We start from the raw sequence: 24,925 nt of genomic DNA on the forward strand, positions 1-24,925 counted from the left end.
TGTCTCGCGCACGGGACCACGCCACTAGGACGTCGAACTGTACCAGCCGTTCGTCGTTGACTTGTTAGTCGGATGGTAGATGTGAAAACCGGCGCCGGCCGCCGGATGATGATAGAATTGCGTCTGCTCGGTGAGCCCGGCGGACGCGTACGCCGCGGCGGCGTCCAACGCGCTCGGATGAACCGCGGCTGAATACACTTGTGGTTTCAAAGGCAACGGTTGCGCCGGCTCGTACTGATGTCGTAGCACGGGATCGGCGTAGGCCGACGAGCCCTCGTAATTGCTAATCACGTTCACCGGGTGCAGTTGTTGCTGTTGCTGCTGCTGCTGTTGCTTGTCGCGCGGCGATACCGACGACGGCGGCGTCATCGCCGAATGGTAATCGACCGTGTAACCGCCAGCGGTGGTGTACGAGGAGACCAGGCTCGTGAACGCGTCGGCGCAACTGGTCCCGGTGGTGCCTTTCTGGTTATGCGTGGCCAACACAAACTGATGCTCACCGTAGGTGCTGGAACCCTCGGAGCCCGGGGGAGTAGGCAGAGGTCCGCTGGGCGCGGTGTCCCCTGTATAGTAAGTGCCACCGGAGGACGGGGTACGTGTGCTGCTGCTGGAGGTTATTCCGTGGACGTTGGCGCGTATCACGCTCTCCCTGTTTGCGTACAGCTGCCGCAGGAGCGCGGATGCTGGCAAGGGCGCGGTGCTCGACTGCTGAGGACTCAGGTGTCCCAGATGATGATGCGCTCCGATCCACTGTATCGTGCTCCTCTGTTGCTGTTGCTTCAACAGCGCGTCCGTGCTGAAGTCCGTGGGCTGGTGCAACGTGGGGGAGTGAGATTTGTTCAGACTAGCCACCGGCAGATGCTTCGACATCGCTTGCTCCAGATCCTTGACCGAGGTGCCCGTGCTGTCGGCGTTGGTCGTCCTGTCCTCCACGCGTCTCGACTTCGGGCTGGTCGAGCATAGCGCTTGCTCGCCGGCCGAGATCGAATGGTTCGACGGGGCTGGACTGAGAGCGTGGCTCCTCTCGTTGCTCGCTACCTTCGTCGACGCGGCGTCCTCCTCGTCCTCCTCGTCCTCGTTCGAGCTGCTGTCGTCCTCTTGGATTTTCCGCTTGTGACCGCGCAGCTTCACCACGAGGGTGCTGATGTTACCCACGGTGGCCTGGGGCTCCTGCTGCAGCTGCGCCATGGTGTCGTGGTGCGTGTTGCTGCGTTTCTCGCTCTCGGAGCCGCGTGTGTCCTCGCGATTCTCCGGCGGGGACCTGTGCGAATGTTCCTGATGCTGATTAGACGGTCCGCCGCGGCGTCTACCTTCTGAAACGCGGCGCAGAACAGTCGGTATTTAGTAGAAAACGTTTGCGTTTGGGACGAAGATGAATTGGCTGCATTAGTACTTTTTAATGATAAATTATCGCATCTGACTGGTCCGTCTTTGGCGCCCTGGGCAACAATGGAATACGACGCGCTACGCTCGTTCCCTTTTGCGGTAGATACTACAGAGGGCGAGCCACGAGAAGCAGGACACCTAAATGTTCCTGTTAGGATTGAAGACAGGAAAAAATGTCCTAGTAAAAATCATCATTTGTTTGGAAGGGGCAAATGTTATAACAATTTTTCTCAATCTAATCGATATTTCCTTACAAATACAATGGGCTATTTATGACAACATGATTTTTAAAATGACCCTGAGCACGGAGAATCCAGGGTATCCCACTTAACTTGAACACCTTCAATATCTCCGTTGCTTTCGACGATGCTTAGTAGGGACGTTCACATTACTTACTAATAAACAGGGTTATATATTTTTATTTTTAGTAATGAAAATAGTCAACGATTTTGGACTTGGAAATCTTTGATCAACGTTACCGTTGCGAAATTTAGTCTCAAGAGATTAGATTGCATGTACGTGCCCGTTATCAGATCTCTAAATATACACAAATATAACTGTCAACATATTACGGGCACGTACGATCTGTTAAAGGCATTGAATAATCGAGATAGCGTATCAGTTCGTCGATGTGTTAATAACCGATAGAAAAAGAACGATCTGATTTTATATACGTGTGTCATGTTGTTCTTTCCAAACAAGAAGAGATATATTTAGGTGTCCTGCTTTTCGTGGCTCACCCTATATTATACGTGTTTTGCATCGTAGTCATAAAACAATTTTCACCAGGTCAGATGTTCTCATTTACGATCAGGACGATTATTTTACAAACGCTTTATTCCATTTAATGAAGTTCACGAACGTACACAGGATGACTTACAACCTTATTGAAAGTATTTTTCGAGCATGCAGTAAAAGTCATTCTAACTGGTAACCACTAAGTTAGTACGTCACTGTAGAGCAGCTTTTAAGAATTCTATTAATTTACAATCAATTTTTGACTTGGAACGATTTCCTACACGCCCTGGAAATTGCTGTCATAAGGTTGTGAATTACCCTACATAGAGTTTTCTATAAATGTTGATTATTTCATGACACAGTACCTCCTTTGTCGGCATCGGGTGATCCATTTTCTGGATCATTTCCAGCGGCGTCCTCGCGTTTGACACCCATTACACCGTCTTCTAGTTGGCAGCAGTCCATTATTAAGTTCTCGTACTCACGACCACTGGACGCATGTAAATGATAAATCACGATTTTATAGAAAATATCGGTTATTGACTTTTATCCCGACGAGCGATTGATTCTAGGCATAACACTCTGTCGAAGTGTGATGCCGATGTAAAGCATTTAGATACGAGATCCTGTATTTTAATTTGATAAAATTCAATAGTTATATAGGAATATTCTGTTATTTTTATATTATTAGTCGATGGTAGCTTTGTACTTTACCTTATGACGTAATTGACACAAATGATATTTTGCTCCTCGGCGTTTTTCGAGTTGCACACGACGGTCGCGCAAGTTTGCAGCCACGTGTATCCCCCGCTTTTGTTCATCAACCTATAGTAATGCGTCAACACTTGCCCCTTATGAATCACTGAAACAATACACGTTCCTCTATAAAAGTTACGCGACAAACGAGGGATTTGTTGCGTTGAATACTCACAGTCAATATGTGACTTCCGAAGACGGTTCGCGTCTTCTCCATGGCACAACGTATAAAGATTTTTCCCCGTTAATTCGTCGGCTGTATAGTCTAATAATTCGGATACTCTGTAAGCAAACGCGAAGAAACAATTTTACGAAGGTGCGCTAAATCGTTAGAAATAAAAAAAAAAAACGATTTAACTCACTTTGGTTCGCAATGTGCTATCCGAAAGTCGAAGTTAATTCGGGTGACGAACATGTCGGTTTCAAGACGAATTTCGTGCACATTTGGCGGAGGAAGTGCGATCGCTAAGCCGACCATGCCCATCAAAGGTGGCGCAGACTTTCTTGTATGGCTAAACGTATACTGTGGTCTCAAACGGCACAGTAACAGTACGACCTGAATTTATAACGGTCGATTAACGCCCACACTCTTGTCGATTAAACATTAAAAGTAACAGTTTGACTTTAGAATTTAATCGAATAACAGTAAGGTAAGGGGATTAAAAATGGTGGAGGAAAGGAGGATGCTAAAAAGTTACAGTTTCCGAATTAAATGCGAAAATTGAGATACCCACCCTATAACCAGAAGACTTAAAATGGCAACCCCTTTTCGCCAACGAGGATTTCATCCTCACGCAGAACGCTCGATCGTATCCTTTATAAAGACCGCTCGATGATAATGCCATCACTGATGACACTGTAAACGAATGATTCAACTTTTACGATTTAATATCGTACGGTATCTTGGAAACAAAAATGTGATTTAACGATGTTTCGTGACTTTTTTGGATTCTCCCGCACAGTGATCGACGACTTACCGTCGGGATTCGCCGTGGAAGACGAACCGTGTTCTTCGGACGCCGCACTACTCGGCGACGCTAATCCGGAGCTCGACGAGTGTGGACCGGAAGAACTACTCGAGGCCAATCCGAGGCCTAATTGCTCTGCGACTTCCGCGTGGTCTTGTTGATGGACGTAATCGAAAACGCTTGATCCCGTCATCTCTACCTGCAATCCAAGCGAAAATGTCCCTCTATTCCTCGCACTAACGTCTGTCGAGAACGTCGAACGCCATTTTCACGCTGGCTATTCCCGAGGGACCATTCTGCGGTCTGTTTTTCTTTCAAAAATTAAGGAACTGATTCTTGATGCATTCTGTGATTCGTTATTTACAATAACGTTAACGTTGGAAGTGCATTTCAGAAAAGATTTTCCAAAGGAAGCAAGTGAAATGTCCCAGATACCGAGTTCGACACGTAGCGGGTGCTTTTATGGTTGTTTAACATCTCCCAGTAGGGTTGAATAGAAAGAAGTTCTTTGCTGGAACCTTTTTCTTACCTGCCCTTTTCCGTATAGAATGAACTACGCGTGAATTTTAACATATTTGTCTGACATTCGTACATCATAAACGCGTATCGAACTAACAAACGAAAACTTGTGCACATTTCTTTGACGATAATTGAACGAACGCAATTGTTTTCTGTCGAAAATGATACAAGTATTTAAAAATATACATTTCTCATGCCTCATATCTGAATATAATGATGTTTACTTTGCATTTACTTCTTCTTATCCTATCATTAATTAAGAGCAATTCTTTTTCTTTTAATGATTGTGAGACGAAGAATCGTATTTATGAATGTTTGAAAAATATGTATCCATAAATACTCTTCTCCATAGTATTCAACGCAATGGCGAACTCTTCGTTTACAGGAAACGCCCACTGATAATTAAACGAAGCTTCCAATCGCGTCGAAAACAGTAAAGCAAATTTCTACGCGTCGATTTGTTCTTTAATCCCGGAGTCCGGGCGATCGTCTCAAAGACAAAGTATGTAAATCCCGCGAAGTAGATTACCCAGCTTCGAGGGGCCACGGTTTCCTCCGGGAGGGGGGGAGAGGGAAAACTCTTAATTCCGACGAAAGTCAATTTCATCGGCGCTGAAACTTTAATTTCAATCGAACTTGCCCGCGGAATAATAAAACCGTACCGCGTCCTAAGCCGCGCGGTATTAAAAAGCAAGCAATTACGGATCGCTAACGGGCGCAAAATGGTTCCCGGGGCAGTTCGCGGGGACACGGACAACAGGGCCGGAAGGACTCGGAAGAGTGTCTTTTCCGTTCAGGTTAAAACGTCTCGATTTCCATATCGGGTAAGGCTTCGACGAGAAACACCTTTGGAACGCCAGGGGCTGCCGTCAGCCATGTTTGTGGCAACGTCGGCGCCGGTTTCCCGAATCCCCGAAACACCCTATTGATTGCTCCACGAGTCTCGCAGAACCGAGCTGGTACACCGGTCACCTCCCGTACACCTTCCTCCCGCTATCGCGTCTCTCTCTCTCTCTCTCCCTCTCTGTTTCTCTCTGTTCCCCTCTGTTCCCCGTTCCTCCCCTCCCGCTCTCTCTCTTTTCTCCATCTACCTTCACGGGCAGCATTAGGAATGGCGAACACGCCGCCGTGCAGAGGCTACGTGAGCCGCATGCGACCACCCCCGCCCCCAACCACCCATCCTTCCCTCGTCTATGTCATGCTTGGTGCCAGCCAGTATGGCCGCCAACTCATACAACCTTCTCCTCTTTTCCTCCCTTGACCTCTCTCTCTCCCCCTCTCTCTCTCTCTCTCTCTCTGTCGTCCTTATCCGCCTCTATCCCGGCCACGCTTCTTTTTTCCCTTCTCCTTTCGCCTTCCCTTTTCTTCCCTTCCTCTTCGTTCTCGCCCGACGGAGGCCACCTCCGCCGCCTCCGCCCTTCTTCGTCGGGCTCTTCTCCTTTTTCCACGGCCGTGGTTCCCTCTCGCCCGCTATCTTTGCCCTTCCGGCTCGCATACGTGCCTGCCTCGCGTGCACGCCTGTGTCTTATACGTCTTCCGCTTCATTTCATCCTCCCCCGCGCACCACACCTATCTCGACTCCCCGTTGCTCCCTCCCCCTCTGGCCCCCGACCTTCCATCAACATCCCCGCGAACGAGTCACGCTCCCAACGACGCCCCCGGCCGGAGGGGGAGGCCAGCCCGGCTGCACACTCACCTGTGAGAGTCCAAGGTAAATTGAGACGGTCTCGGATATGTACAGGAACCGTCCATCAGCAGCGACCGCCATCGCGAACCCGTCCAGCGACTGAAACGGAAAATATGGTAGCAATCGTTCTACGGACCAACGGGGGTTCTCTTTTTAACTCCCGACCGTCGTACGGTGGCTCGAAACCCTAAAAACCTCGCCACAATCTCGCCCTTTCTAAATTATTTCCACGCTTAGTGGCGTTTCCGTGTCAGGGAACGTGATTGGTATATTCTCGCGTCAACGTTTTGCTAGGTTTATCGGGGAAAGATCGTTGGAAAGTCTAAGATTATCCTTGCAGCGTGGTGTAAATTAATTATTTTAATATCTAAAGGAGCTTGGAATGAGATAAATATAAGAGTCACGATTCCTGTGTATTTCCGCGGTGATTTTGATCTCGATTTGAAGTTCGAACCGTACTGACTAGCAGCAAAGAAAAACTGGTTGCGGAATGTTGCGGTTTCAGGCGTCGGAGCATGTTTGGTATACACTATGCGTCACACGCGCGTCGAATGCATCATTCGCGGCTTCCGCGTCTTCATACCGAAACTATGAATTGCACCTTCCTTGCGTACGAAGTAAACTTATTATGTTACGTAATAAACAGCGGTCGAAATTCGTACGTAATGTTCTCTGTCTAGAATTTTATTTTTTTCCTGTTACTTTTTCCCATCGAACGTTTCTTACGACGTATGATACATAATTCTATGATCTCAACTTTAAATCAAGATGAAAATTATTATAAAAAGGGAATCGCAACGTGAGCCTGTTATCAACATAATTGGAGTTCCAATTGTGTACTCACTTGAAGTATATGGGTGCCTTGGTGTACTTCAAAGTGGTCCACCGCATCGGTTGCTGACGACCTCACTCGATTCGCACCTGGAATCAGATGTATCTGTGTATTAGAATCAATTCTGCAACGAATATACATTTTTCGTTCAAAGGCTAGTTTCAGGAAACTGCTTATTTCTATCAAAGAAATTCAAACGACAGTGGAGATAAGTGTTTATTTATTCACTTATAGAAACTTTTCAAAAAAGTTGTAGTGCATTGTACTAGCAACGTATAAGTAGCCAATACTGTTCCAGTGATCGATACTGTTTTGGGACATCCCTTGCAGCGAAATCCAAGCCTACTGGTCAGCAAAGAGTTAATAAAGACGCGGTGGCTAGAATCAGGGGGGGGCTACCTTTAGCTTATTCCGAACAACGTGAGTCACGCCTGCGTTCGGATAGCCTCCTGTGCCCCCCGGTGACCCCTTCGCGTCTTTTTTCTCCCCTCGTTTAACAAACAAGACGGCCTCCTTCTTACCGTAATAATAAACCCACCCTCCGGTCGGTCCCCGGTAATGAAAGACTTAGAAGACTCGATCAAACTCGACGCGAACCGCTTAATCCGGTAAACCCCACGGAGAAACGAGCCGAAGTGCCGGGGCTAACTCGTCGGATTGATGACCCTACCTTTCGCTATTCGGTCAACAAGTTAATTCTGATATTTCGGCCTCTCGGACCCGGATCCCCGAATAATCCGTGTCGGACTTTCGCCCGACCGACGCGCGTTTCCTCCTCGACGCGTTCGTTTTGTTTCGTTCGAGCACCATCCATGAATACCGATTAAACTTTTACCAATCGACCTCCCCCCACTTCTTTCCTAACTGTTTTCTCAAAACGCGAAATTCCTTTTGGGGTCCTATCGGGAGTTACACGATCAGAGACTCGTTCTCCGATTCACTGGTGGTGCATTGTTTATTGGGTGAATAAAATAAAATATTGTACTTGCAAATAAGTATATACATGGCTGACGACTTGATACAGTTGTGTACAATATTTTCACTTTTATTAGGAATGAAATTAGTTTGAGAACCTTTACTACCCCTACAGCTGATATCTTCTTGTATGGATTAAGATTTTGTTACGAAAATTAACAGAGATTCTGTTCAAACTGTGCCACAAACTCCCAGGATATTTGACAGAATTAATATGAAATAAAGAGTGTCCGAATTAACTAATTTTTGGTTCGACGGGAATTGGTAGAATTCTCCAAACGTTGGACATCACGATATTTTGATAAATAACCAAGGGGAAGGTTTAGTCCGTTGTCCACGTCCGTAGCTCGCGGATGTTTCCTTGGGGAAGGTGGAAAAATATCTACCCTCTTGCCGCGATCAATTTAGCGAAGATCGAACGTGCTAATGCGACTCCTCGACGAGACAGAGCCCCGTAGTTGTGTTTCTCTTTTCGAAAACGGTCGTGAATATGTGTTTTCTTTGAGAAAATAGCTTCTCTGCCTTCTATTCTCTTCGTTTCTATCCCCAATTTCATGATTGCACCTTATTCGAGAAATTTGCGAGAACACGAAATGGAATATCGCGGAGGAGAATCGCGATAGGGGATACAAAAAAATCAATTTAAAATTACGTGAGCCACTCTGCGCGATCTGGCGGTCCTAAGGACTCGCTGTTTGGAAGCTACTCCGGCAATTCCGGTTGCTTTGCCAATTTTCATGTGACTTTGGTAGAAACGACCGCCCCGGAACGAGTTACTAAGTGAAATTACCATTCAAAGATCCTCTCTTATTTCTGTATAATCGTCTACGTCGTGCTTGTCGTTTAATCGTCACAAAAATGATTTTCCTATGCTTCCTATCACTTCTGTGAATTGATAAAATTGATACTGGTACGTTTGCTCGCTGGTGAAACTGTGTAAAGTTTACGAATACCTATTCTCCTCTTTTCGTTTCTATAATAAAAGTGACGAGGGATAAAAAATAAGACGTCGATTCCTCCGGAGCACCGTAGGACCCGCGAAGAAAATAAATCAACCGACGTGTCTGGAAATCTTTAACGCATTTTACTTCGTTAAGTCGAGAGGCCTCTCGTTCCGGTTGTGGTACTGACATGCGGCGAGGGTGAACCCGGCGCACTGGATTTAGTTTGACGAGGAGCTGTGGCAGCGATGTGCGGACGGTGCCTAACTCGATTTCGTTAGTTTAGTTACATTGGCGGTTGGTAACGCGAGGCCCGCGCAGGGGTTGCCGTGATTAGATTTCCATGTAGGTAGCGGCACTGCAGCCAACCTAAGCCTTTATGTGTGCCGCTTTCTATGTACGCATCGAGTCCCTCCCCCTCGCCCGTCTCTTCACCACCACCCTTCCGCGCCACGACAAATATTAACTCAACCAACCCCCTCGATTCCGAAAGTAGTGCCGATGAATAAGTGAATTCTCTCAACCGCCTTATTTTCCCTCGAGTCGCGGTGCACGGGGCTTCCAAATCCCTGAAAATTCGTCCGAAATCAATCGATTCCACGCTGGAATCCCGTCGCTTCAAACTTACAGGGTGTTTCAAAATTGTTTAGAAAATAAGAATCTTGATAACCGTGGTCTCCATCAGAGTTCGGGATTCGAGTAAATATCTATCTGGAATAATTTTTTTAATAAATTTTATTCAATCGAATGTTTTATAGCCCCGAATTCAGTGCAACTGAATTCTATCCTATCTCTTGACCCTGTTGACTATTTCACGAGAACCACTTGGCAATTAATTTGCCGGTCGAATAGAAGAAACACGGAATAAAGTGTACCAGGAAATGGCGGGCATGCAATCGATGTACGGACTTGCCCAGTGCAGTTGGGTCGAAGCGACGCGTCTGTATGCGAGCCGTTTCCCCCAATAGACGTCTGCCAGACAAGAGAACGTTACGTAGAATACGCGAACGTTCCTCGGGTTCATTTAAAAAACGAATGTCAGACGGCGGTGTACCAATCAGTACCGGAATTGTTAATCTCGAAGAATTGCCCGAAGAATAACAGCGACGGGGAATGTGGGACACGCGATACCACTAAAAGATTTTGCAACAGCGACTGCCTTTACCATGTTTGGAAAGTGCAGTTAACAGAGATCATTTCCACAAGGAAAGGAAAGCAAATTCGAAAATAGTGAAGATCGATCCGCAACGAAAAGTAAAAATAAGAAAACGGGAAGACTTTCGTTCGATTCGATCGCTAATATCTGATCCGTTCGTCTCGAGTTTTCGAGGCCCCGTAAGGATAAACGAAGCTGTTAGCATTTCAATGTCCCCCGTTCGGTGGAAACGCCGTCACCCATTTTCGTTAAATGAACCACGAAAATGAAGAAAGCCAATGGCGATGGTATCGCACGATTATAGCGGACAATTCTCTATTACTATGTATCTGGGAATCTCTTGCCGGCTGCGAGCGGTCACTCGAGTTATAAAGGGTATCGCGAGGCTCGATCTATCGCCGGCTTGCTTACGCGAATTCTTGAGAACGTTAGCGAACAACCATTGTCCAGTTAATTCGATACCGGTGTACCGTGAATTTCCATCGAAATTCAGTGTCCGCTTCCCCCCCCATCGATGAATTAACGATAGGGCTGATTAAAGGCGTTTCGTTTCTTGTGTCAAGAGAAACTAAACGAAGCTAAGAAAATCACTGCTCTTTCGGTTCGATGTTTTACAGATTGCCGATCTTTTTTAACTTGTTTATTTCCATCGTTTGTATTAAATCCAACGTAGACAATTCAATGTACGATGCAGTGTTCGTTCCGGATTTTCCACGAATTTCTCCAGAGTGTTCCGCCAAAATGCACGAGATTTGAATGCATACTGGCACGGTGCTATTTGCGGCTTCGTTTTGCAATAAACTTGGTCTTCCCTGTTGTTTCGGCCCCCGAAGACACGTTCCGCTGCGCGAGTAGCACGGTCGTCGATCTTCAACGGCGAATCGACTCCCCTACCGGGGGTTAAATACTGATCCATCAGGAGATATCACCGGCAGATACACTTTCTAATAAGAAGGGGTCCAATCATCTGTGTTGTTTCCACGTCGCAAGAACGCGAGCTGGGAAAATATCTTTTTTTTTGGGGGGGGCAGTGAACGGTTTCTTGTTCGCTGAACAGTTCGTATTTAATCGAACGTGGGACGAGGGGATGCACGCATCAAATGTTTAAAAGAAAGTCACTTAAGAGAGATCATCTTTTGCAAATCCCAAAACAGCGAAGATTGATTGTAAATTGCCAAACGAGCACAGTGTGGGTAGTTGATAGGAAAACGCGTGTAAATGGACGATGGAACTCTACCTTTGACAGATTTATTCGGCGGCGGATCGTCCCGATTCCATGGCGGGTCTCCGTGGCCCGAGAATTCCCGAAGTTTGAGGTACGAGATGGTTAGCCTTATTATGGAGGCTTTGTCCAACTGGGAGGTAATGGCCGCCGGTAATGGCAGCATTTTCGCTAACTCGTAGAACTCGAAGTTCTCCTTCCCTCTTCGACACCTGGCGGCGTCTCTGCTCTTCTCCTTGCGCATCTCGAGGATGCTGTAACAGAGAACGGGGACGCAGAAGGTTAGACGTGAGCAGACGTCCGGCGATTCGGATAAATCTAATTTTTGGACGTTGACTCGATCATGTCAGGAACGCTTTTCCTACCAGATCGAACGTCAGACATGGGCAAAAGTTCTTCCCCGGGCGCAATTCTCGAGTAACGGGCAAAGGATAATCCCTCGATCCATCGTTCGTTGAATAGAAACAAAAATTTCATTCGTAAATAATTCGAATTAAACGTTTTGACCATCTCTGTCGAACGAAAGGGACGCGAGCTTTAATTTCAACATTGGATTTTGAGATCGACGGTTGTGGTTGATCGCAAAAATGATATAATCATTGCTGAAAATATCTTAATTCTTTGGTGTCTCATGCCAAACCATGTTTTCCAAGTTTCCTTTGCGCTAAATTTCTTCGATCGTTATATTTCCTATATCTTTCCTTCCACCAAACATGTGGATCAACTTTACGCGATGAAGACTCGGAACCAGGATTGAAATAAAATTTTCTAGATCATCGATGATCATCGAGTACTCGCGACATCCCTATTCCTCGTATTTCGACGTCGAGGTCGATGCTTTTACACGTTTACGACAAATCGAAGCATGTTACCGTTCGTGTGGCCAGAATAGAAATACGCTTCTTCAGCTTCTGCCCGAAATTCAATTATATTTGTTGGTACCTTAAGATATTCGTTTCGCGTAATCCTTCTGTAAGGACTCCCGGGCACTTGATATGCCAGCAACGAATTAACCGCTCCGCCAGAATCATGTTACAGCTATTGACCCAGAGTACGTAGCACCCCGGGCTGACTGTTCCTTTTTATTCCCGTGTTCTAAGTTCATGTGGGTTAATCGATTACAAACGTACGTTCCACCGACACGAAAGTCGGTTCTCTTTCCAGCTTTGGGACTAAAACGTAGATTATTAAGATCCCAACGCCCAAATGACAAATATCAAAATTGCGTTCACGCGTTTATACCGTGTTCCGTGCTGCCGTGAGATTCGTTTATGGGGGAACGCTTGAACCGCTTCCGGTACCGCGACGTTCGTCGGTATTTTATTTTTACGATCGTCGATAAATACCGTGTGTTTTTGAAAGAAAGTTCCACGGGGGCACCGGTATCGAACGACGCGCGATTTGACGCGGAACGGAGTGGCAGGGACGAGAGGCGTGGCGACGCGTCCGCGTCGGTACAAGCGGAGAGCAAACGCGCGGCAAAAGCGGCTATCGCTTCGGCGGCATACATTATTCAAACGCTATCATGCCTATGTTTGCTGACACGCCAGCGAATGTATCTGGGTGAATGTCGACGTAACATTAACCACGCCCCACGGACGGCCCCCCGATTCCGGTTTTACATTTAAACATTAAACGCTGACCAATGGGAGCCCGTAATCCGCATTATTCGAAACCCGTTCTCCCTCCAACGGTCCAGTCACGGTCATTAACCTTTTGTTAACCAGGGAATCGGTCCCCCCCGACGCATCCACCGCCGTATCGAAATTTCAATCGTCGCGATTTCGCGCCAACGCGACCCGTCTAGAACGCGTGGGCGGGAGGGGGAGGCCTGGCGGGACGATGCAAATGCGTTTTTCTCCGAACGCCGATCATCGGTTGGATCAGAGGTTCCCAAACTCCGCGCCTGTAATGAACTTACGGGCGCTGCAACGGTGCTCGTTGAGCCAGATTTCATGTTAAAAAATGTTTTAAAGCGAATGTATTAAGTCTCGTACACCACGTCGTTTCTTATTCGAGTTTAAAGAAAAATCGATGTTTTTTAGAAGAAAATTGAAATTAAAAATTTTCAAATCGTTCGGAAAAAATTATTTTCAGCCGTGGGGGACAATCCTAATCATTTTTGGTCAATAGACATACCCCCAAAATCCTACTCTCTTTCCAGAAAAAAATTCATTACTGGAAATATAATGTCTGACCATAACTGTCTGTTACCCTGAATATTGAAATATTTCAAATCATTCTGGAAAAATTATTTTCAGCTGCGGGGGACAATCCTAATCAATTTTGGTGAATAGACATACCCTCAAAATCCTACGCAGTTTCGTGAAAAAAATTCAATAGGTTTAACCTATTTACCCCCCTAAGGTGGTCTAATTTTTCCATTTTTCTGCATTGCCTCGGTCTCGAGTATGCCGGATAATCGGAATTTTACTGCATCTCGTAAGAACACTTCTCTTTGAGTGTTATTGAAAAATATTTGAGCAAACTATGTAACCCCATTCTGCCAATCGCATCGAGGAAAAGGCACGATACGGACACAGATCCCTAACTGCTAGTTTTCCGAGTTACGACCCTTTAAAGTTTCGCAGCAGAGGCAGTGTTTGAAGTAGCCTTCTTGAACAAGCTCCGTAATTTCATTTCTCAAGGGGACGTCGCGATCCGGACAAGCTTTATGAAAGGGATCGGGGCGCGACAAACTCTACTCGAAAACATTGAAATTTCGAGGCTCGAAGCTGCCGGTTTAATCTAGAAAAGCTAATCCTTTTCCTTAGAAAAACCTACAGCTGATATAATAAAACAAAACACTTGTAATGCTAATACCTATCATATGTAATGTCTTATTTAACCGTAGTAAAAATTGTTGAACTACACCTATTCGCTAGTTTAAAAGTTAGAGAGCAACCAAATGAATTATACATGCGGTTGGATCTAAATCGAACCTTGGATGATGTTTAACCAAATACCTTGACACACATAAAACAGAATATTTTCACGTCGTACTCTTCGTTGGCTCGCGTTGCGTAATTTATCGTGCCTAGACGAATTATTGTAACTCGTTGAATAATAAATCGATCGAGATGACGAGTGTTTATTACGTGAATGTAGCTTTCGCAACGATCGTTCTTTAAACTTTTATTCCATCATCAAACGCAAACATCCAACACCATTACATTAGGAATTTCTAAATTATTCTAAATAACACTTACTCTTGGATTAAAATTACAAAATCACCTATGATTCGATAGAAACTTTTGCAACTAAAAATATTGCAACTTTGACAGATTTTGGAAGATTCTCGATACCTTCGCTAGCCATCGCTACTTGCGGTGAGTTTTCCGGCACGCTCGTCACCGAGGTAGTTCAACGAGACACCAGAAGGGAGGCGTCCCGTGATTGTCCCTCAGGGACCGAAGGAGCCTGTAACCGAGAGGCCGTTGTGGGGTGCGGAAACGAAGAGGCTCGAAAGTCGCGGGACCCTTGTAAAACGCGAAAACAAGACGGTGACCCGATAGCGCGACGTCTTCCGCCCAAGCTTTTCCCTCCATTTTTACGACTTTTGACTGCCGTGACGGAGACGGGGCCATAATGGGCCAACGTCGTTCCGGATGGCGTTCCCCGCGATCAACGGGAGAGAACGGCGGAGGTAGGGGCCGTCGTTTTACAGCCGTTAAGCGCAATAGCGGCTTAATAAAAATCCCATCTTGTTTTCAACCCTTCCGCGCGGCTAAATGGCGCGTTTAATTGCCCTCCAGTTTGTTTTTTCCCGTGGCGTCGCGGGGGCTCCGTTAATCCTTATGGGAGCCTTTCGTTGGTTGCTTATGGGCGGAGGAGTTTCCTCGATCCGTTGGATCTATCGTAGCGACGGGGTACGATTAGGTATAGACAGCAGAGTCTATGCTTCTTCAAACTATTGCAAACATTTTAGGGGTTCATTTCACCCTCTCAAGCCGAATATCACCATGAAAAATACAGTTTCGTGTTATCGATGATTTTTTCACTACTTGCGTACAAAATTTGAGAATGTTTCAGCTTTGAATTAACATTAAGAAGAATTCACGTTTGGCGTGTGGCCTAAAATCACATTGCTTATGGGCGGAGGAGTTTCCTCGATCCGTTGGATCTATCGTAGCGACGGGGTACGATTAGGTATAGACAGCAGAGTCTATGCTTCTTCAAACTATTGCAAACATTTTAGGGGTTCATTTCACCCTCTCAAGCAGAATATCACTATGAAAAATACAGTTTAGTGTTATCGATGATTTTTTCATTACTTGCATAAAAAATTTGAGAATGTTTCAGCTTTAAATTAACATTAAGAAGAATTCACGTTTGGTGTGTGGCCTAAAATCACATCTCAGGGGTCGAAAAGAAGTCAGTATCGTCGGAGCCATACCGATTTTCCAGCCAACGGGCTAACGTGATCAATTTCCCGTGACGTTTACGAACGAGTTCGGGCCGAGAAGATAAATAGCCGAAAGTCGAAGTGCACGGTGAAATAGCGTACAACATCGTACGGAGTTGAAATGATCGCACAATCGTGCGCTGCTGTCATCGTTTGTCAATACGAGACGTCATGGTCGCCGTCACCGTCGAATGAACTTGTCGAGACGAGCAATAAACAAAACGCGCCTACATTTTTTTCCCTCTTTTTTTTTTTCATTATTCGTATCGGTTCAAGGGTTCCGTTGGAATTTGGGATACGAACGCATCACGCTCGCCGTGGACTTTTTTACGACGACGAATGCAGAAACGAGCGTGGCGGTACGTGCATCGCATACGGGATCGTATGCAACGATGCTTACTAAAATGCGGGCACTTTGTCCCGAGTTACGTCAAATACAGTCGCTTCTAGACGGATTGGGCAGCTCGTTGGGCAAACTTCTGAGCGTCTCGCGACGAAAAATCGCCACCGTTTCATTTTCGAATAGCCAGGCTGCTTATATTTATCCTAAACTATCTAACAGATCCATTGAAACGTAATAATATAAAATCGTTTCTTTGATTCTCCTTGAACATGTGTATTATCACAGAAGTAAGATTCACGAGCGAGACACATAATGGAAATTAATATCTGCATATGGTGTCTGGTCCCTAAAGAAACGTTGTAACATATTGTTAGATGTGCATTGCAGGCGTGCACACGTGCTGCATAGTAATCGTACGTATAATTCCATATAGAGGAGAAATTTCCTACATCTTTAATGATCAATTGGAAAGTGGAAATGAGAAAGGTTGCCAGACCCATGCGGGTTATTCATTTTTTCCCTCGTGGAATCTGTAATGAGCACGACGAAGGAGAATACAGATAATTGCATACGGTTTCTGATACTCTGCCATGCATGATTATTTAGTTTTACTCCTACGAAGAGTGCGACCGAAGAAAACAAAATTAATGGGTATCAATTACACGAAATGTGTATCAGAAGAAGTAGGAATGCATTAAACAATGAATTTTGACGTCAGTCAATCCTTCTCGTTGGAATGGCGTGAATCATCTTCCCGTAATTGCATACGTATTTTATTTGAACTTCACTTTCGCATAGTTTGCTTCTAGCGTCCTGCGAGGTAGCTCCGTTGTCCGCATTCGAATTGCAAAAAATGCTCAGCCTTAATTGCGATACGTTGTGTGCTAATGCAACGAAATAAACGGTACCTTTTAAACGAACAAAGCGTTCATCGCAAAGACAGTCATAAAACATCGAATTATCGACGCTGTTTCAAATCTTGCTCTTTGGACAGTTATTGATATTCAGTTTTCTCAGCTACGGTAACTCATATTTAACTCTGAATTTACTTTGGCTCCAACAAATAATGATCTATTATCTCGACCTCGTGTTTCTTTGTTCCCAATCAAAATATGAAAACTTTCGACCACCAAAACCCAGGAGGTCGAGGAATCCTACAGACATTAGATTCCTCGGGATGTTCTAAACGATAGCGGGGATTCCTAGCGATGGGTATGTTGCCCGGTCACGGAACAACGTGCCAAAGTGCGATCAAAGTGCCTTCCGCTGCTGATTGTGCAAAGATAAAGGGAAAAGAGGGTCGCGGGCGAGTCGGTGCCGCGAAAGAGACGAAGAAGAGGGCCACCTACGGGGTAGGTTTCCCCAGAGGTAAGCAGTCAGGCCGGACGAGAGAGAGACGCTAGAAACGGCCGTCCGTAGACGTGCGAAAATAAAATTACGCCCAACTTTCGGTCAAATTTGTTGAAATTGGGCGGCGGCGTGGCAAGTGTGGGGCAGGCCAAGGGCTCTCGCGGGGTCCCACGGGACACGGGATAGAGGAGCTCCCCCGCGCAACTGTCGGTATGGGCTGTGTGTCCGTAGCCATATCGTTCAAGGGTGGCAACACGCCTTGGACACATAAGGATCCTCGTGTTCGGCCGTGCTAAGTGCCGGCCATCAATAATTCAGCAGCGGACCCTGACGAGGTTACCGGCGATCCTCTCGATCGGTGCTCGCGTTGCTGGATTTTTCATCCGCCAATTTCCAGCGGTCGGGGAATTATTAATGACGTCCGACGATGCCTCGACTACAGGTGAGAATCTCCAGGTACCGCCAGCTTCTATTATTCCCGGTGCTTTTATTCGTCGGTACTAGGAGGATTCAGAGTCGATTTCAAAATTACAACTCGAAAGGATAAGAAATTGATGGAGAAGAGGTTCGAACGTCGATTCGATTATTTGATAATTCAAATGGTAAATTCTATGGAGGAAATAAGAACTCGAAAAGTAGGTTCTAACTTTTATAATGTAGCGTATATGTTGTTACAGTGGTCCACAAGTTAGATAGAGAATATAATATATGTACTATTCTATATTACGAAATTTAAGTAGAAAAGTCGAGCATTGATCGGACACGGAATATACTCGAAGTTGAACGAACTGTTTGAGTCGAACCATTCATCAAGGAAAAGATGATGCATGTTGGCGTTAAATCATCCTTTATCTGATGCAAGTTTCTCAAGAATTACCCTGCAAAAACTAAAATAATACGCTCAACAAACGTGGGGTCGACACGCCTCATAGAGATTCAGATTCATTTAGATTTATTCCGACGAAAATTGTCTGCGTTAAGAGAATCGTTTTGCTCGTTAATAGAACTGGTTAATACAGACTATACTATACTTTATACCTGCGGTTATTCGGTTTCACTTAATTATATAAATATTTTTCAGGTAAACCATCTCCAGGTTCTGACAGTCCATAATGAATGATATTTCCTACATTGTACAAAAAAATCACGATTACCTAATTTGTAAATTGTTTTAAGAATAAAACAGTGAGCACCAAATTACTTTTTGTAGTTCTTATTTTACCTCAAAGTCCTATAGATCTTATTTGAATATTCTATATTAAGAAAAATTGAATAGAACGATATAATATCCCCAAAAGTGTAATCGAGAGTATATAAAACTAGAACAAGGAGCACCAAATTACCTTTTGTAGTTCTTATTTTACCTCAAAGTCCTATAGATCTTATTTGAATATTCTATATTAAGAAAAATTGAATACAACGATATAATATCCCCAAAAGTGTAATCGAGAGTACATAAAACTAGAACAAGGAGCACCAAATTACCTTTTGTAGTTCTTATTTTACCTCAAAGTCCTATAGATCTTATTTGAATATTCTATATTAAGAAAAATTGAATAGAACGATATAATATCCCCAAAAGTGTAATCGAGAGTATATAAAACTAGAACAAGGAGCACCAAATTACCTTTTGTAGTTCTTATTTTACCTCAAAGTCCTATAGATCTTATTTGAATATTCTATATTTAGAAAAATTGAATAGAATGATATGATATCCACAAAAGTGTAATCGAGAGTACATAAAACTAGAAGAAGGCACCAAAGCACCAAAGTTCCATTGAATTTATCGAAAGATTATATTTGGAAAAAATGAATGATATAATGGTGCAAGGGGTTAACGAATGTCTGTGGAAATTGATTTCGAGTATAATTCCCCCTCTTTGAGGCGGCGATCGGTTGTCGGAGCGACTCGATACATAATAATCGCGTAAAAGAGGGCCCAATTAGCAGGCATCGAGGGAATTATGATGGCCGCGGTAGGCCGAGCGAGCGCGCCGGGTTAATTCAATTAAACAATTCATTTGCTGGTCCGAAGCACCACCTGAGGGCACGTCCCATTCCGTCCGCGCTTCGGCGTCGCGTCCGTGTGTTCGATTCCAAGTGTGCGCCGATATGGTGGAGAAAACGTGAGTTGGAGAAGGACCAAGGCCCGTTGGAACTCTCCCTGCCTATTCCCCCGAGAGTCGTAGCCTCGTGCTACAATACAATGCTCCTAATGTTACGGCTCCAGTTTCGACATAATTTTCTTTCGCGGCCCTTTTCGGCTATCGGATGCCCGAGCTTTTGTACCACTTCGACAAAGAAAATGTCATTTCCGGTGGCCGTTCGATAACGAGACCCGGGAGGAGCGATCGCGATGGAAAACCGTGGACCAACGAGATCCTCGAGAACTATCTGGACACAAATTTACGAATAAAAGAATCCTCCACTAAATAACACTGCAAACTAATTGATGCACACTCCAATCAAATTTTGCCCATCTCTGGAAGATGATTTCCTGGTCAATTCCACCGCTCGTGACGCGTTCAATTTAAAAAGTAAAGCACAGGCAATTTTTCGTGGAAAGAAGTTTCTTATCCCATGCCTTTCGGTGAAAAGGAAAGTAGAAAACGCGTGATGAAAATCGTGAAACAGGAATAAGTTTGATGGAACGGCCGGAACACAGGCTGGAATCTAAACTGTTAATTTTCACTCGTGATCCAGAAGATAAATTCCCTGGCAGTTAATATTAAATATCCCGTAAATCATCGGTCGTCTGCACCCAACGCCATGCATCATCGGCTTTAATAGCTCAAGTTAACGTGCAAAACTCCATTAAAAAATCAGCATTACACCGGCATAGCTCTCCTTTTATTTTCAATGCGGAGGAGAGCTACAGACGCCGCGTAGTTAGTGCCAATTAATCATTGCACGAGCGCCCGATTATAGTCGGCGTTAATATCCACGGTTTATTGCATGGATGCCGACTATAGTCGGCGGTGAGAACGAAAGGGTTAAAGGCCTGCTCTTTGTGTGCGTAACAATAATCGTCAAATTAACGTCGGGAGACACGAACACCAACTGACGCGATTATCTTGGCACCTATTGTTCGTGCAAGTCGTATTAACAAATACAAACAAGCTTGCACGTAACCGAACGACTCGAAAGATCTGTTAATAAATTCGAAACGCTACGGAAATTTCAAATCGGAATAAAAAGACCTAAGAGAGAACGTCCTTGGTTGCAACGGTACTTGAAGTCGAGAAGGTGTCATTTAACTACCTTTCATCGAAGATGTCGAAGAGTTTGGTAATTCTGGGTTTCAACCCCTTGGCGATGAAACGGTCAGGGGGTAGATAATTCGCCGGTGATCTTCGATTCAGATGTTTAGAGCAATCTACTCACTGTGTTTGACGTTAAAATGAATTTGATACGCGTGTGCGAGCATCGACGAGAGTTCATTGACGAATCCCAAAGGTCAAAGACCCGTCGAAACGGAGTAACGTTCCCATCCTTGAGGAGAAGACGAAGCGCAGGAGTAGGAGTTCTCTCTATCAGGGATTCTAACGTATTCACGCAAACGACGGCACAAAGGGGCCCGCTTTCGGGAAAATATTTTGTACACGACGCGGCGGTGTGTCTCAATGAAACCCTTCCACCGACGGAGAAGAAAGCGAGCAGGCCGGGCGAGCGCGGGGAGGCGGTGGAAAAAGAGACAATACGATAACCACTAAATTATCCCAGCACATCCGGCGATGTAAATCACGGAGGAGTCGCGGGGCACGCGGGCGCCGCTGTCCGTGTGCGCGACGAGGAGGAGGAAAAAAGGGGAAAAAACAATGGAAAAAAGAAATCGAGAAGACGGCATAGACAGAAAAAGCGCGCAGCGGAGGCAAAAGAGGAGGGAAACGGTGGAAAAAAGACAGAGGAGCCGGATAGAGAGACAGAGGGAAGTTGGTTCTTGATGACGCGCAGATAAGGGAGGGCTTAAAGTCTACGTGATGTGCTTCCCGATGCGTCCGAGCGGAGGTCGAGCCTGAGAACTTTCGGTAAACGTACCCGGAGAGAGAGACTCGGACGAAACGTAGCTTCCCTCCAGCCGGAAGAACCCCTTTTGCATTTTCGATGGTACAACACCCGGAGACACGCTCGATACTTAATCGCTCGGTACTGACCTCCGAAAACTCACCACCGACCTCGCTGTTCCTCCATCCGCCCCTCGTGACCCCCAAACAAACGATTCGAACCTACCCTCTCGGACAACTGCAGAGTTGCGATCGTATTTGAAATAAAGATGAGTCGAGTAGCCTTCCTCGATGATATGGAAAGAGGGTTGATAATGATACAGCCCACAGGTACGAGAAACAACCCTACACGATTGCATTCGTCACGAATAATTACGTCTCGCGTGAAATGAAATTAACGAGGACATTTGGATCGAGGTGTCTGCTGTATCGTTTATGCCATTACTTTTGGGAGGAAGAATTCATCGACAGTGGCCCATTGATTCGCCCCCCACTCTTCTGGAGCGTGCTTGGCAACAATCTGTACCAGGAAACGGGGAACTTGCGACCTGAAAACCGCATGCGGTCTTTCGAGGTGTACTATACATCTCTCTTTCAACTATTCGCGTTTCGATTATTCGATTAAAATGAGTCTTTACTTCGCTAACACTGATTTGATCAACGAAATTGTGAGCATGAATTATTGATTTGAGAGTTTCAATAAATATCTTATTTTCCATAGCGAAACGTGTGTTAATTATTCTTCCACCACCTCCAACAGAACTATTTATTCAAATTTGCAAAAAAAATGGGGAGTTGAAGTCGTCTGCCAAAGGAACACGTCGTTCCAGCGTCGCTTTGAATGAACAAGTGTTTCGAACGGTCGTATATCGTCGAGCAGACCACGTCCAAGTTAGACAATTCGGTAATAAATCGCGATAGCAATTAAGTCTACGTAGACGCGTTCGAAACAAATTTCGTTTCGTTTCCTGTATCGAATAATCGTCGACGGTTTTACGCACTCGGAAAGCTGGAGTCTAGTCTCCTAGGGGTCTCACGTTCGCAACTTGCATCCGGACATTCTCATGTCCCTACTTCCGGGAACGTGAGGCCCGTAACAGCAACACCCTCGCCAAACCCAGACGCAACTTGCGGTCACTGCTCTTTGTCCTACTATGCTTTTATTTGATAACGATAAGCTCGCAAACTGGCTGTCACCAGCTTGGAATCTCATCGAACTTTCAGTTGCACATCGCGAATAGCGTTACAGTGGTTCAATGGTCTAACAAGTGATGGGGAATCATGAAAATATGTACAAAGATTCAGAAACGTTTTTGCTGGGAAACACGTGCAAGTATCTACCTCAACGAACCTGAGAAAATTCTGATATTTTTGCAATTTAAAGAACTGCAAGAGGAGCATAAACAGGAAGATATTTCTTTTAGTGGTTTTTAATTCAGCGAGTACCGATTGGAGTCTGCATGCTGGTAATATCGAACGCGTTGTAAGTGGAACGTGACAGTAATTGGTCAGACACGAATCGATCTCGATTATCTTGCTATTGGTTTTCGGTTTAATATATTGAATTTTTTGCTATTATAATTGAACCGAACTGTCGTTTGTTTACCCATATCGTCCAAGTCTGTCAGAGTATTCGGTAGAGTAATTCTCAAAAAACTACAGAATGCACTTGATGTGCAAAAATATAAGAAACACTTGAAGTAGAGATACCATGAAAGCTTCCATTGCATTAATTCTATTAATAAAAATATGAATTTGCATAAGGATCTATTATCATCCTCCTAGACTGTGTAAACTTAAAAATTGAAGCACTCGACTCTTCTCGTCCTCCGCTAACATCGAAGCATTCTTACTTAAAATTGAACGAGAGACGGTCCGCCACGATCGTCGTAAAGCGACGATTTGGAAAAGCGCGATCCTAAGGTCGAGCCGGGCGTAAAATCGATATGATCGAGGCTGTATTTTGACGCGTCCCCGTCAAAGTGGACGCAGGTAGGGCAGAAGAAGAATTTCCTCGGCCCCAGGTCGTGATAGCGCCGGGAGATGGTCCCCGGAGAGCTCTGTCACAGCGAGTGGATAATGGGAATTGTGATGGGTGGCGCACAGAGGGTTGAAGGGTGGTAAACCGATGGTGCAGATGAGTACGTCACGCCACGGCAGTAAACCCGATACGATTAGAGGAACGCTGATGCTGACGGGGCATCCCGGGGACCCGTCAACACTACCTTCGTATTTTCAACTCCGCCCTTCCTACCATTATTCCTTCGTGTTCGTTCCACGACGGTCAGCCACTTCGACGACCGTCCCCGTTATTGCGCGCATAGTTACACCGTGGACACGCGTGCCCTGGATCGGAGCTCTCGATCGGGATGAAGGCGCCTTAATATCGGTCGACTCGATCGGGCCAAGGTGAACCAAGAGCTCCTCGGATGATTGGAATCGACAAGGGATGGGGGTGGTTTGATTCTCCGACCCGGGACGTTGATTGGAATATCGTCGGGGACTCTCGGATTTACTCGCGCGAACAAAGTCAAACGTTCCAGCTTGTCAGCGGGTCGAGAAAGCCTCGAAATTTTTCTTAAAATTTCTATCCGACACGAGAGTCGATTTACAGTCGAGATCTTTGATTTTAATCGAGGCCTTCGTCAGTGAGTTTAATTTTATGAAATATATTTGAGACAAAGGAACGATGTTTTTTATGATCAAGCTTGGGTCAACGTGTGTTTAGATGTTTTATGCAACTAGCACTGAACTCGAGTCGGTACTGTCAACGATTCTAAATTTCGCGGGTAAAATGGTGGGTCGTTTGCACGATTTTTATCCGCGCCAGTCCTTGAATTATTGACTCGATAATGGCCCCGCGGAAAGAACACAGGGGGGACGATATTACCCTATAAAATCATATCTCGACCGCGTAAAAAAGAAAAGGACTCGCGCGTCCGACGTTTGCAACCACTTTGCGCGCTCGTAAAACTTCATTACAATCGTTGATACGCACGAAACATGCCCGGCGGATCTTCGATTTTTTTCGCGACTCGTAAAAAGAGCCCGATCGTTTAATTTCAATTAATTACCGCGGTCTCGAGGAGCTTCATTGAAACGTCCCCGGCGGCCTGTAATCACGACTGTTTGAACACCGTGTGGTTCGGTAATCTTTAAAATCGCGGCGAGCACGTTATTTCGATGCGTAACGATATCATTACGCTGCTTTTTACCCGGCGATCGTCCTGCCAATTAGCAGAGAAAAAAATTACTCATCCGGGCGTAATGACCGCTCAATTACGCGGCTACGTTTACACAGACACTGTGGATCGGTGTAACGTATTGCTGAAATTATGTTAACGTCTTTAATAACGTCCAGATTCGTTCTGGTCAACATGCTTTGGGCTAGGTCTGATTAAAATAAACCTGGTTAAAATTATTAAAAGTATTGCTATTAATTAAAATATTTCTAATCAATATCGCTGAATTCGTATTCATATTATTCGTGTAATCTTCCAGCTGCACGCACAAAGTAAATATTGTCATTTCAGTCATTGTACCCGGCTGCTTTGCATAAAGACACGTTTGAATGCCCTGTTACGTGGAAAATGGAATGCAATTTCGAGCAAAGAATAGCGACAAAATGTTTGGTTAAACGCGA

At 45.2% G+C, this 24,925-nt stretch overlaps 1 protein-coding gene across 1 annotated transcript in view; it reads right to left on the bottom strand.

Annotated features, from left to right (window-relative positions):
• Nucleotides 1-10: 10 nt before the first annotated feature.
• The window catches only part of LOC122395582 (protein trachealess), a 136,154-nt gene continuing 111,239 nt past the window's right edge, over nt 11-24,925 (bottom strand). The window contains exons 5-14 of the mRNA XM_043393268.1: nt 11,196-11,434; nt 6,899-6,975; nt 6,064-6,153; nt 3,858-4,047; nt 3,615-3,736; nt 3,243-3,436; nt 3,056-3,162; nt 2,839-2,986; nt 2,490-2,614; nt 11-1,313 (exon numbers count right to left, since the gene is read on the bottom strand). Of these exons, the coding sequence (XP_043249203.1) occupies nt 25-1,313; nt 2,490-2,614; nt 2,839-2,986; nt 3,056-3,162; nt 3,243-3,436; nt 3,615-3,736; nt 3,858-4,047; nt 6,064-6,153; nt 6,899-6,975; nt 11,196-11,434 (2,581 nt within the window). The 3' untranslated portion in view covers nt 11-24. The remainder of the gene's footprint in view (nt 1,314-2,489; nt 2,615-2,838; nt 2,987-3,055; nt 3,163-3,242; nt 3,437-3,614; nt 3,737-3,857; nt 4,048-6,063; nt 6,154-6,898; nt 6,976-11,195; nt 11,435-24,925) is intronic.

This window comes from Colletes gigas, unplaced genomic scaffold (assembly GCF_013123115.1).
Source record: "Colletes gigas isolate AHSC1104 unplaced genomic scaffold, ASM1312311v1 Colletes_gigas_Sc00006, whole genome shotgun sequence".
NCBI lineage: Eukaryota > Metazoa > Arthropoda > Insecta > Hymenoptera > Colletidae > Colletes > Colletes gigas.